We start from the raw sequence: 14,576 nt of genomic DNA on the forward strand, positions 1-14,576 counted from the left end.
CTTAAATATTACTTTAGATGGTATAATCGAATGCGTGTCTGCAGTCATTTTAAATAATAATATTAGTGCTGTCAATCAATAACAAGTCAATCAAAAGGAAAATGGCAACTAATTAATTTTTTCAGATTTTTCTTTTTTTATATTCAATCTTCAAATTAATGTAGAGACAACATAAAGACAGTATATTTTTTATATTTGTTTAACAGCATCTTTTTTTATGACTGAAGGTGGGTATCACTGATACCGATGTCTCTAGGAAATTCAACATACCAGTATAATTAAGAGCTATCAATATAAACATTAATTAGATTTGGAAAAAATAACAACTTCTAAAACCATTATAATAAATGCCACTTATCTGTACACAGAATGTACACAAAATATACAGAAATTGAATAAAGTGATCAAACCTTATAAAATCCTTAAAGCTGCAGTACATAACTTTTGACACTCTAGCAGTTAATAAACAGAACTGATAACAGACTAATCTCTAACTGACATACCATTCGAATTTCACATTAAGAAATTATTTTATCCCAAAAAGCTAATTATTCTTACTTCAAACTGGTTCTCTTTAAAATACAAATCTTGTGTTATCCCAGGCTATCTGTAATCAGAGGTACATTTAAAACTGGAATGTAATTCAATTTCAGTCACGTGTTTCCAAAACACAAACTCCTTTCTGGATTACAATTCGCCAACAAAATTATAAATGTAATTATTTCCTATAAATGATCTGTGAATCAGGCTTATGTAAGGGAATAGTTTTGAACACTAGCTGGTTATATACTTGCTCAAATATTTTTAACCAAACTATGTTACGGGCTGCAGCTTTAAAGCTGCAAAAGTTGTTGATTTCCTCTTCTTTCTTTTGTTCTTTGATTAACAGACATCACAGCAGCTGGGTTATTAGGTAATTTGTCTGCTATTACTTTAGCGAGCTGCCGCCACTGAACATGTAATGGGTCTAATAATGATATTTCATTTCTTGCTTTAATATGAAACGATACAGGCTACAGCACACCACCATATTAGTGAGTGCAATTGAAGAACACAGTACAATGGCTGACGGGACAGAAAAATAGTTTTTACTGACATATAACCTGACCACATCACATCTGCATTTGACTGATGTACACTGATGTACAGCAAAGATGCTCTTAATGCTATTATTGTTGAGAAAAAAGAAGCAGCAGCTGTGAGTGGGGTGGTCAACCCTAGCTTCGCCTCTGTGAGGAAAAAATGAATTGCCTGCATTAAAATTATCATTTTTACAGCACTAAATATAATATTTAATATAATATAATATACCACGTGAAGCACATGGTTTGCACATCTGATTTCAATGCAGTTTCTATGTATATTCAATGGTTCAATGTGTGAGAACCCTTCAGTTTGAACAATTAATCCTTATCGGATACAGAACAGCATAGGTTCAAATACAAACTCTCTGAACCATACAACCACTAACAGAACAACAGCATTCCAGACCCAGAACGAACAAGGCGGGTACACAGGTGTTGAGAAATCACCTCTCATTTACCTGAAATCATGTGACTCTGATCCTGCTTAATATGGCAAAGCAGGAAATGTTTTCAGGAGGGAAAGTGAAGAAGAACAAGAGTACAGTTCTGCGCAAACACACTCGAGAGACATTCTTGTGATTGACACAGCTTCAGAGAAATGGCTTTCAGGACTCTGCAAGCAAGTGCCTGCATGCTTCTCCTAATCTCAGTCTGCTTACACTTCATGACAGGTACCGTAGCATTTAATACTTATCAGTGCAGATATTGGTCTTGGAGGTGATGTGGGACATGTGGTTTTATGTTTCTGGATTTGTCTTTAGGTGTCAGGACATCTACAAGTCGTGAAAAATGTGAGTGTGTTGAGGAAACTGGCTCAGTGCAATGGAGAAAAATTATAGACTACACGATCATACAGAAACATCCTCTTTGCAACAAGGTTCAAATCATGTGAGTAAAAAAGCATAATTCCCATTCAGGGGTATCTGAGTGTGTTGTGCTACGTAAGATTCATGAGACAAGCGCAGCCTCTGAAAAAGATGCACCTTTGATGAATTGTCAGAAAGTGTTTGCCTAAAACACTTTTGCAGAAATCATTTGGTAATTCAGATGCAGTCACTCCTTCCACAGATCATTTGCTTCAAACTGATATTGTCATCATCTTCTGCCTTCATGTTACCCACACTCACATGGCTTTTTTATTTACATTTACTGTTTTTTTGTCATCTCAGTGTTACTTTTTGCATTACTTAAAATGCTTGGTCATCACTGTCTGTCGTTGCAAGATGTAATTATTGTTTTGCCATCTTTTTAAATAAAAATATATATTAAGTTAATGTGACCTTTCAATGTGTATGATGGCTCTGCCTCCAAGTATAATACTATATGATATATACCATATAATACATATAATATATAATATAGTATTAATCTAAGAAATTCAGTACTGTACTGTAATGCAATGTCCCAGCATTACTGGGACATAAGTCTGTAATAATTAACATGGAATTATATCACTCCTGGACATTTTGCAATCCGGGTAACTGTTAATGGTGTGTGAAGATATTACACAATATCTCATGTTGACGCATATCATGGGATCATTTATGTGGTGGGAAGCACAAAGCCAGGTCATGGTAATATGATTTTTTGAATCAGAATAGTTTCATTTGAATTTGGGCTTGAATGGGCATGTTAAGACAAATAATATTACTGAACTCTGGAAATATGAGCTCTGTTATGGCAAAATCTAATGGAATTTAGGCATGAGTGGGCAGGATAAGACAAATAATACCACACTGAATTCTGAAAATATGAGCTCTCTTATGGCAAAATCTAGTGAATACAGATGAAGCGGGATAGGGAAAAGAAAGAAATATGAAATGAAAAACTAAAATGTCACACTTTATCTGGTTTAACTTTTAGTAAAAACACTTTTACAATAGTCTAAGCATTAATGAAGCAATAATATAAATATAAATATAATGAATATAGTTTGGCATGAGTAAATCCCTCAGATCAAATGTTTCTGTATCTTATTGCTTGCAGTGGTTTGCACACATTTAAAACAATCTGTTTCTCCTCCACAGACTGCAGCTGTCAGGTCAACAAGCTTGTCTAAATCCAGACTCCATGCAGGGGAAAAGACTGCAAAAATGCTGGAAAAGGTATGTCAACAAACAGTTGCCCTCTAATGACACTGCAATTTATTTGATTATAATATACACTCATTTAAAAAAGTGTAAATTAAAAAATACACGGATTTAAAACCTAAAATAGTTAATAATATATATACTGTATATAAAGTAAAAACACTGCCACTCTGTGGCAGAAGTAGACACTAGCATAAAAATACTTATTCTAAGATTTAGCTCCCGACTCTCTGCTTACCATATAGCTACAAAAGCTATACCAGCGTATTAAAACATTAACAATATTGAAAATAAAATATATAAAATACTGACAAAAAATAAAAAAAATAAAATACTGGTTATATGCAGTACTAGAAGCCTTGTGTTTTACAGATTGTATGTGGCTGCTGACACTTTGAGTCAAGATAAATATGATCTCTAGAGAATTTTAAGTGTTTATGTTGCCATTAATGGTGTGCATTGATTTAGGGTTGAGAACATGTGTTTTTGCTTGCTTAGCTTTGTGGGCCTCCCCAATAATTAAACCCCTTCACTCTTCTATTGTCCAGGATTCAATTCAACACACAGAAGGGGAAGGACTGTCTGATGCTCCTTGGACCAAAAAAGCCCAAGCAACTGTAATTCAACAATCTTGACCTTTTCTGTGTAGAAAGACTATGTTTCTTTGTCATTTATCCTGCCTGTCCTTTATTTTTCACAAATAAATGATATATGTATTATGCAGATGGTTTTTAATATTTTTGTACTGCTGTTTTCTAATAAAACCTTGTAAAAGTTTTTGCATGGTCTTTGCGTAATTATATTTCTATTTTGTGTATATATTTGAAATTAAGCAATTTGACATTAAATTTTAAAATACAATTTACACTATTTATCTGAAAGTGTCCCAATTTGCCTGTATTCACCTAAATACAATCAACAAAAGCCTTCTATTCAGTGATGGAAAATAATTTGAATATTCTATGTACTAACCCCACCTCTGTCTATGACCATTCTCGTGAATTATTAAATATGGCACTTTAGTCTCATGGCAAGTAATGCCTTTGGAGAGAGAAAAAAAAAACACAATCTACTGTGTCTACCAGAAAGAATCCCTGATTTCAAAGAAACTGATTTACATATACGGGGTCATGTCTAGAGATGCTCTCCAGCTGCATAAAGAAATAAGCCCCCTGCCCACCCAGTCAATTACTGCAAACCAGCTGTGACTCTGCTGCAGGAAAATATCAGGCATAGAGCCCTTAACCACTTCTGGATTTCTGTCACTATTTTGCAGAAGTTGGAAATATTTGAAAGACATCAGCAAAACACATAAGTTTTAAATAGGCTATTTTTGATTTGCTTTCATTATGTAAAGAAACATACACAAAATATCACAATTCTGTCAGGTGTTTCACTCAAGTACAGTTGGTTTTGACAGCTGTATAAAAACACGCACCTGAGGACAGTTTCAGGAGAAGCCTAGGTGTCCTTCAAAAGAATACAGCGGTACATACAGCTCACCTGCAGAACTATATAATAAAAAAACACCTCAATAAAACCATTTCCATTATTAATACACTCTTGTCTAGAGAACATATCATTACTGTTTCCATGTAGACATTGTCCTTACCATCTCATGAAACGCCGTTCCTTTGTAAGAGCCGACGGAGACCAGATGTTTTGTAAGACACGACGCTTATCTTCCACTCTACTCTTCTACTTCACCCTGCATCTTCCTCGGGGAATAGTCGTCAAAATAACGCTACTCCTTCAGCTGTGTAAACCAATCCGATACTCCGCTGAGTACAGGAGCCAATCATAGACGTCCGTGGGCGGGAGTTTTCTGCGGTTGCCCTGGGAAACGCCGGGACCGTTCACAGCATTATTAGCATGTCCGTGAGATAATGATCACTAGTCTATGAGACAATTAAGCTGCAAATGAAAGGTTGCCGTTATATTGCCTTCGGTACACTTTTCATGTCACAATTTCATTAAGCGGTAGGATTTTAATAATTTAAATCTTCAGTTAAAATGTTTAAATTGATGAACAATTAAGCACGCATATAAATGCAAGGCTAGATAGTTTCTTTCAGTCTGACGAACTGGGGCGCACGAGCTTCCTGTTTTCAGCTCCGTCTGAGAATATCTTCTAGGAAAATATGACACGAAAGGTCGGATAAAATATTTGAGGAAGTAGATGCTTTGAGCTGCCAAGGCACTTCCCCCATGGGAAGACAGATTTGTTTTAGAAGGGAAATTATTATTTCGACGGCACTTGCCAAATAAGAGAACTGAATTTACAAACAAAGTGAATACTTACTGTATACCTTATTTAAATACTATGCATAGTTCGGTGTAAACTTCACAGTAAATTTAAAGGAATGGTTCAACCAATAATGACAATTCTGTCATCACTTATACCTACAGTATGTTTTTCAAAACCTGTATTATGACTTTATTTCCCATATATTGAAGAATAGTGTTTGCTTGGTAAGCTAAACAGTTTGATGACCACTGACTTCTTTTGAAAAAAAAAAATAATAATAATTTGTTACTCAGATGATTAATGATATAAATAAACAATGACAGACTTTTTTGGGATAAGATTAGCTAGCTGATGTAGAATGACATCATATTTTGTGTTAAAATATCATTTTGACTTCATGTGAATTGGTTTAAATTTAGAGAAGATAATATTATAATGTTAAATATGGACAGGAAATTATGAATCTCAACCTTACAATGAATAAACTTAACCTCCCACAGAAGTACACATTAAACTGCACTTCTGCTATTCATCTGTGTGGAGACAATCAGAAAGTATTGAACACTAATGTGCAGGGAACATTAATCATCTTAATAGTGACCCAAAAACATCTATTTAAAACAACAAAATAAAAAAATTAAACTTTTGTGAATTCTACGGTATAGCTATTTTGATCATCCAAGTTCAAAGGCCTATGGGTATTTCCCACTGTCTACATTTGTATTATATCTTTTTGAGACATTAAGGGGCATTTTTAAGCTATAGAAGATCAAGGAAGATTTGCTATATGATGATCTATTCTACTGGGTTTATTTGCATCAGTCATTCTCATTATTGGTGCAGAAAGCATTATTGCGTGACCCACTGACACTCATAGATTTTTTACTCCAGTTCTTTTGAACAGTGCCCATGTGCGACTCTAACAAATGCCAGTAAAACACTGAAGCTATTTGATTAGACCCACAGCATAAGTGCAAAGAATTTATTTACTGAGTAATTTAAAATTTATCCATTTAACACCACACATGAATGCAGCATACTCAAGAATTCAGGATGTTGAAGTCATCCATACAGGTTAATGGAGAGGAATAACGCATGGGGGTTGCTGTCCAGTGTTTAGGCTGAAACCCTCTTGTCTGGGTCAGTATGATGAATGGAATCTCTTAATTGTATTGACGTATGGAGACTGGATGCAGGAGCTCCAGGCCTTAAGCTTACAGACTGGAATAAAAAGCAATTCTTTGGCAGACAGTGTTTAAAGGTTGTTTCAGGAGCTCAATCTTGTAAAAGAAAGATGTTAAAGACTGCGAGCAGATATTTAGAAAAATAAATTCTAAATTCAGTGATTCAGTGATATTACATTAAATAAAACAAGTAAATTTAGATGTCACTACATAAAACATTTTTTAGGTTAGTCAGTACTTTTACTGTGTATTTGCTTTTGATCTGCTGCTGATTGTTTATCATTTTTGTATATACAATGTCATTGTTCAGCAAGGATGCATTAAATTGACCAAAAGTGACATTAATGCTTCAAATAAATGCTATTCTTTTACACTTCATCCATTAGCCATGTAAAAAAGAAAAGTAAAAAATCATTTCAGTTTTAACATTGATAATAATAAATGTTACTTGAGCAACAATTCACCATATTTGATCATAAGTAGCATGGATACATTTGTAGAAATAGCCAACAATACACTGTGTTTACGGTCTAATCATTGGTGCTTTATCAGACGTGCTATCCTCTGGTTCCACTTCATGGTATTCTTCCATTTCATCATCATTATGTCTGAGACTCTCAATGAAGTGCACATTTCTTGTGTCTGTTTGTCTGTTCTTGCGTTGGGTATTCTTCGCTGTCTGAGCCCTGTCTGTGGGACCATGCAGTTTGCTATTGCTAGGAAAAAAAGATGCTCTTTTGCCTGAAATGATGTGGAAGAAAGAGAATGTGTGTTCAGTGTCCTCTCTGTCTGTGACACAGACAGTAGACAGAGCCGAGTCTCTATGGGATGACCTGGACTCTTTTGGTGGATCTGACTTCTTCTTTTTGCTCAGTATGAAGTTAAAGAATCCAGTCACAACCAACATAATTCCTGCAAGGAAACAGAAAAAGTTTATAAATTCATCTTAACCTTTATGTTGGTCCATAATATGTTCGGCCTGATTTATTGGAGTGGGTATCTTTACAGACTGTATGACTCCCAATCAAAATCGTTAAAACTAATAATCCTTCTTATAGATCTCACAAAGTCCAAATGAATTTATTTAAGTTTGTCTATATGCTAGTGTATTCACTAGTAAAAAATTAAAAAATAAGCAGACATTTAGCCATATAAATAGTTTTTCAGTAATGTGTATAATTTTGTTAAATGTATTATGTATTTATTTACTTATTAAATATATAATTTATGTAAAAAGTGAAGCACCTGGTATTACAGCATGCCATACAAGCACTGGATGCAGGAAACACATCAAAGACATCATTGTGTAGTAGAGAAACTTCTGAAAACCCCCAACATTGGCCATCTTCTTCCAAAGAATGAAAATCTTACATGTAGGTGGACAACTCCAATCAAGAAAAACAGATATGAATTACTATAATGCATGGATTAAAATGACAATAATACCACAGATTATGACATAACAACCACAAGTACATGATTCTTTTATCATTTGAATTAACATACGGAAGGCACATTGCCAACAGAGTGTCGATGAAATAGGAGACTTCAAAAATCATGATCAGCACCGAAGAGAGCCTGTAGAGGATTCAAACAGAAGTATGGTTTATAAAAAGTTTTAAACTTTTTGTTAGTAACCCCCCCCCCCCCAAAAAAACCCAGGACAAATAGTTTAATAAGACAAACCGAAACATACTTTAAAGTAAAAATGAAATCTAAATGCACTCAATGTTTACTTTATTAATACATTTTCTTGGTTTTATTACGAACGATTCAAATGTAAATCCAACTTTCCACAGTCTAATCACTTCCTGAGAATAGAATGAAGTCCCACATTACAAGTTTTCTCATTTAAAATCCTAATTCTCACCACAATAATGTAAACTGGACTGTGAACATGGACTAATGTTGACTTTAATCACTGCTTTTTATTAGATATTAATTACCATTTAACGGTTACTTGATCATAAACTTCCTGACTGTTTATGGTATTCTGGTGTTCATGCATGTGAACAGCCACTTTATGTTTAATCCCAATGGAAATAGCTCCCCACTGTTCATGCAGAACCTGTCTGGTTTTGCATTGAGCCCGGAAAGATCAGATAATCTGGGACAAGAGGCCCATTTGCCTCTGTCTGTGTGTAATTCCCAAGAGGCCCTACTGTATTGCTTGCTATAGTTAGAAATGGAATGACTGTGGCCTTCAGTGACCATGTTGCTAAGAGTGATGAGCGGTGGCCTGTTTGTTTGTTCAGTTCAGTTCAGTTGCTTACACCACCTCACGAGTGGCGTCAAAAGCAGTGATAACTCCAGTCAAAGTCAACACTATATGCAGATACCAATACTACATGTGCATAATACTGTAGGTGGATTCTAACAATTCAGTTGTAAAAGTGCCTGAACCATTGTTGTTAACTAAAACTAAAGCCATAAAAAATGTACATTTATATTTTAAGTCAAAGTACTAAAATAACAAACTTTTTTTTTATTACAAAAACAGAAAAAAATTCTAAGCATTTACTCTAATAAACACTATTACTATAATATATTTTTACATTAGGAAAACAATAAAATAATAATAAAATAACAGACATGAAGGAATGTCTCAGAGAACTTTACAGTTGAAAAATACTGTAAAAAAGCTGTCACTGGGGTGTTACACTTTCAAAAAGTACACTGTACTAACTTGAATACCTTTTAGGTGCTATTATATACCATTTAGGTAATAATATATACACTTTAGGTACTAATATGCACCCTTTAAGTACAAAAGTTTACCTTTTGAATATGTAGTTCCCCAGGTACAGCTTTTGTACCTTCTTTGTCTGAGAGTGAATAACAAGGAGCTACGCCTCCCACAGCAGCTCATTTTGATACTCACAGGAGATAGACGGCCAAGCTGTTGAACTCCCCCTGTCTCTGAGTCTCTAGACCCACTGCACAAAGCACTGATGAAACAAACACACAGCGCTCATATTAAACTTGACCTGCAGAAAGCATAATCATTATAAATAAAAATCTATATTCTGAAGCATATAATAATCACATTGTTTTAAATATAATATATACAAACTGCTGAATGCAATTTTTATTGTGGCCATTAGATGTCAGATTTGCCACACACCACTGCTGGGCAAATTAACCTAAGATCACTATTGGTGTGCTGGTTTTGAAAACAACATACAATGTACAAACCAAAAATTAAATATAACTGAAAAAATACATGTTATTTGATATGAGAGAATTGTGCAGTTCCCTGTGCAATGCAAAGTCTATGGCAAATTTGAGAAATCCTTAAGCACATTTGAATAGACTTTTTCTTGTGATTTGTGAATTAAATACTTCAAAAGCATTTTTTTATTACTCTTAATATTCTTATCATATATTTAATAACACCATTTAGTTTTACTCATATTAATCTACATCTTGAAATTTTTTTATTTATAGAACTTTAACAAAAAAGCAAGACAAAACATTTCAAAAGCTAAGTATTGTGGGTTAATGTGGATCTAATACTTGAATATTCTATTAAACAATTTTTTAAAAATAAATTGTATCGTTATTATTTTTAAAAAAAGCTTGGTATCTGTTAATTTTATTTTTAAATTGGGGAATTATTGCAGTAACATGAAACAATTGGTTTAATTTTTGGACTTTTCATTTGGAGGGATATCATTTATGCATCCCTACTCTTTTTTTGTTTATTATTATTATTTTTTGCATATACATTTATTCTCTTTTTCAAATTAAATGGGTCATTACCTAAACAATGGAACAATACACATTTTAGAATTCTACACTTCTATCACGAGGTCAAACATTGCAATGACTACTATACATGTTCCTTGATATTTTTATATTTGTTATGTATAGCACTTCAAATCAAACAATGGCCTACGAAAGAACAGCAAAGACACAGTCCTACCTGCAGCAGTCGAGATGCCAAGAACTCTGCTGGCACATTCCACTAAAACCCACAAAGCTGAGCTCTTCATTGCCAAAATGAAAAGGTTTTTTTCCTTTAGAACATTTGTTGATAGTTAAAGTTCTCTATTGATAGTTAATTTATTAATAGTTTCGAGTCAAAACTTTGTGCGAGGACGGCAGTACATGGTTAGAAATCTCCTCGCCTAAACAGGAGGGCGTCCCAGTGCAGATTTTACCCTAGTAATCAGCCTAACATAGAAACTAAAACCTAAACACTGACCACCCTCTGCTTGTTCCTGCTGCATTCCACCTCTACTCAAGGTGAGGGGACAAAACAACAAAAAAACTTTACAGTTAAAGATTACCTGAATAGGCACTAGCATAGAGCACAAATAAGGCATGTTTCCTGAGGGAAAACTCTCTCAGACACGCACACATACACACATAACTGCACACTTCTGCACACAAGCCTGTTGCAGGACACTTAGAGGTTATGAGCAGTGTGACCTTCATGAGGAGGTATTCCACCCTCCATCCCTTTACAGCTGCTGAGGGACATATTCAAATTAAATTACCTTCAGCCAATCAGCCAATTAATCAAAATTGTCCTTGGCCAAGGTCAGATGTGCTTTTACAAAGTAAATGTACATGGAGGGGGTCTCCAACGTCAACTCGATAAGCCCCGTCCTGATCCAGATGATTAATGTTGGAGAAAGCAGCAGTACTTTCATAGTCCAATCCTGACACAAGACAGATGTTAATCATTCTCCAGCAGACACACTGAACAGACACCATATCTTCCAGTCTTTAGTTACCTGTGTCAAAGGTCAGACTTTTCTCAGTCATAACAGATCACAATTGATTAGAACCACAGTGCACCCGCATGACAGCATGACACAGTAAGGGGCCATCTAATTACATTTATTGATTTAAAAATACATATACAAGTGTCAATTTTTAGAAATTGAGATTTATACATCCCATGAAAGCTGAATAAACAAGCTTTCCATTGATGTATGGTTTGTTAGAATCTGACAATATTTGACTGAGATACAACTATTTCAATATCTGAAATCTGAGGTTGAAAAAAAATCTAAATACTGAGAAAATCATCTTTAAAGTTGTCCAAATTAAGTTTTTAGCAATGCATATTACCAATCAAAAATTAAGTTTGGATATATTTATGGTAGGATATTTACCAAATAACTGCATTGAACATGATCTTTACTTAATATTCTAATGATTTTTGGCATAAAAGAAAAATCTATAGTTTTGACCCATGCAATGTATTTTTGCCTATTGCTGCAAATAAACCCCAGTGACCAAGACTGGTTTTATGGTCCAGGGTCAAACATGATTAAAAACAAATCAATACCGGAATGGAAAACGGGGTTAAGCTAGAAAAGTGTTTTTTAATTTTTTTAAAATTTCAAATCAAATAGATTGTCAAAATATGACATTTATTTTCTGTTAACCATAATATCAAATATATCTATAATATCTAACATGAAAAGTCATGTGTTTTGTGTTAATGCTTTAAATACAAGTCGTAGGACAACAAAATGCACCATATCATGGAATGCACATGTACATATACACTTGACAGCCATTACAACATTACTGAACACAATTGTAGAGAAATTCATGGTCTATAAAAGAGACTATCAATGTCATAACTTCCTCAGCACACAGTCTCTGAGGTTAAATACCTCGCTGGCCCGCTCATCATTTTAAAAAACACAACCTGGATCTTCATAAATAAGCAGCAATAACAGGGGATATGTGGGAGTAAATGGAAAAATAGTACAGATGTGAAATGTAAAGTCTTTAGGTCTATTTGACCTGGACATTCAGAGGACAAAAGAGGGACTCTGCACCAACAGATGAAATGACTTCAGTTCTCAGTTAACTGAGGCCCTGGAGGAGACATTATGTACTATACATCTTATACTGTCCAGAGTCAAATAGGCTATCTTGGCAAACACTTGGAGAGTTCTGCTCTAATTTACAACTCTGATGTCCAAGTTGACTCCTGCTAAGAGGAAAAATGTAAATCCCCTAACATTAGAACAAGGCTACCTTTGTTTTCTGCCTGGATCAACTGTTTTCCAGATTAGCTGCATATTAATCCAGGTATGGGTGTGCATTTTTGTGCTAGGTTCTTGATTCAGACTGTGAATTTATTCACTGACCAATAAAAACTAAATGAATAACTTAATCAGAAAATTGTATTAACAAATCTCTCTCTCTCTCTCTCTCTCTCTCTCTCTCTCTCTCTCTCTCTCTCTCTCTCTCTCTCTCTCTATATATATATATATATATATATATATATGGAATGTGGCTCCTTACAAAATACAACATCTAATAAATAATATAACAACAAAACATAAAATCACAAGAATTAGAGTCAGAGATTTGAGGGATTTTTTATCATCTGCCAAAGCGAAAGTCCAAGAAGTTATGAAAGACATGGCAATATGGCTTATAGGAATATGATGATCTGAGCTGAGTTTACTGCAGTGGGTGTAGTTTAAAAGCCGAATTTGGAAATATTGGTCTCTGTGATGTTGAAAAAGCCCTAACCTTAGTTTACTCTAGTTTATTATGTTGATTTTGTTAAGACAGCATAATAGTAGTATTGTTTTCTTGCGATGAATTGATTGTGTCATTTGTTTGTTGCTTTGGATGAATGCGTTTACTAAATGAATAGATGCAAATGTAAATGTATCCACTCAGTGCATTTCTAGCTGTGACTCTCTTTGTACTACTTGCATCTTTCAAGCTCACAGCATAGAGCTGTTATCCATGTAAAATAAAATGCATGCACGCAGAAAAAGTGTCATAGATTAACTTTACCACCAGAACATCTTTTAACCTTTTGACCACTCCAGTGCTATATGATAAACAGTGCAAGTGAAAAATAAATAACATTTGCAGCTAGTGAAAATGTCATGTTACTGCATGCTATGGGAACTATATAGACTAAATAATGCAAACAGAATCTGGTACCATAATAAATGATTTAGAATATATATATATATATATATATATATATATATATATATATATATATATATATATATATATAAAAATCTAAACAAAAGACACTGATGAACTGAAAGGTTGGCTTAACAAACATAGGAACAAGTAAGTTTGTTTAAAGCTATTCAAGTTCTGACATTTTGATTAAACAAAAATAGGTCCAAAAAAATTCTAAAATGCACGCATGGAACAATCATTCACAATAAGATCAACAAAATGCATCTAGAAAATAGACAGGATGGATTTTTATGTCATGCCAACCATATGCCATTATGACAACGAGAATAAAACAACACAGCAGATAAATATCAATTACGTGTTCCTAAAGAACATTAAACCAGAAATCAATATAAATACTTGGCATTAAGGTTTTGGTTTGTATCTATGGCTGCAACATGTCTGGGTTTTATCTGCAAGGACACATAATAATTATTTTAGTCAGAGCTGAACCTCACTGAGCTGTGATGATGTAAAGACTGATGCTTACTGGCTAATACATGCATTGCTGAGTCAAAGTGACCCCTAAATCATGCTCTCCAAGCATTCTCTTTTATCACATTAATGGCCTTGAAATTTGTCCCATTCATACATAAACACATGCTCGGTGTGAATGACTCCCATTGGGAGTGATATATGAAATTTGAAGGCCTTTTGCGGCACTTGATATTTTTCTTTACATCAACAAGAAAAAAAATCGTATCTTTAGTGGAGTACAAACATCACACATGCCACAGAGCCATTTATCTTGCTAGCACAAAGCTGACAGACCTTTTCTAAAGCAAATCTACAGCACACCATTTAATGGCGACGATGGTGTTAATGAGCTTGATAAGGTGTCATGGTATAGCAGTCAGTTATAACACAACATTTCATCAGACCCCTATGTGTAATTGTGTAATCATATGTGCGGGATCACTGCGAGCTGTTGGAATTCCCCAGCCTGCTGTTGTAATGACAAGAGGACAGAACTCTGTGTTTTGCAAGCAGTGATTTAATCATG

The 14,576-nt window shown here is 34.4% G+C and overlaps 2 protein-coding genes across 3 annotated transcripts; one reads left to right on the forward strand and one right to left on the reverse strand.

The window, feature by feature from the left end:
- Window positions 1-518: 518 nt before the first annotated feature.
- Window positions 519-10,848, reverse strand: LOC113074895 (transmembrane protein 72). Of its 2 annotated transcripts, XM_026247614.1 has the most exons (6): window positions 10,533-10,848; window positions 9,489-9,555; window positions 8,114-8,185; window positions 7,853-7,992; window positions 7,168-7,519; window positions 519-873 (listed from the first exon to the last, which is right to left on the reverse strand). In XM_026247614.1, exons 1-6 carry the CDS (start codon window positions 10,600-10,602, stop codon window positions 834-836), a joined length of 741 nt encoding a protein of 246 aa, XP_026103399.1. In that variant the 5' UTR covers window positions 10,603-10,848; the 3' UTR covers window positions 519-833. The 2 variants fall into 2 exon arrangements, with proteins under 2 accessions (XP_026103399.1, XP_026103400.1); XM_026247615.1 differs by lacking the exon at window positions 519-873 and having other exon boundaries at window positions 6,373-7,519.
- LOC113074896 (C-X-C motif chemokine 9-like) lies at window positions 1,574-3,952 on the forward strand. The gene is made up of 4 exons (XM_026247617.1): window positions 1,574-1,756; window positions 1,847-1,973; window positions 3,113-3,190; window positions 3,724-3,952. Exons 1-4 carry the CDS (start codon window positions 1,684-1,686, stop codon window positions 3,794-3,796), a joined length of 351 nt encoding a protein of 116 aa, XP_026103402.1. The 5' UTR covers window positions 1,574-1,683; the 3' UTR covers window positions 3,797-3,952.
- Window positions 10,849-14,576: the final 3,728 nt, after the last annotated feature.

Source organism: Carassius auratus, unplaced genomic scaffold (genome assembly GCF_003368295.1).
Source record: "Carassius auratus strain Wakin unplaced genomic scaffold, ASM336829v1 scaf_tig00015618, whole genome shotgun sequence".
Classification (NCBI taxonomy): Eukaryota; Metazoa; Chordata; class Actinopteri; order Cypriniformes; family Cyprinidae; genus Carassius; species Carassius auratus.

Bases quoted from the DNA above. Each gene is read 5' to 3' on its own strand.
- LOC113074896 (XM_026247617.1), top strand. From the start codon at position 1,684: ATGGCTTTCAGGACTCTGCAAGCAAGTGCCTGCATGCTTCTCCTAATC. The intron at 1,757-1,846 runs GTACCGTAGCAT...ATTTGTCTTTAG, and splicing joins CTGCTTACACTTCATGACAG to GTGTCAGGACATCTACAAGT. The intron at 1,974-3,112 runs GTGAGTAAAAAA...TCTCCTCCACAG, and splicing joins TGCAACAAGGTTCAAATCAT to ACTGCAGCTGTCAGGTCAAC.
- LOC113074895 (XM_026247614.1), bottom strand. From the start codon at position 10,602: ATGAAGAGCTCAGCTTTGTGGGTTTTAGTGGAATGTGCCAGCAGAGTT. The intron at 8,186-9,488 runs GTGAGTATCAAA...AATCCTCTACAG, and splicing joins AGCTTGGCCGTCTATCTCCT to GCTCTCTTCGGTGCTGATCA. The intron at 7,520-7,852 runs GTGCTTCACTTT...GTTTCCTTGCAG, and splicing joins ATGGCATGCTGTAATACCAG to GAATTATGTTGGTTGTGACT.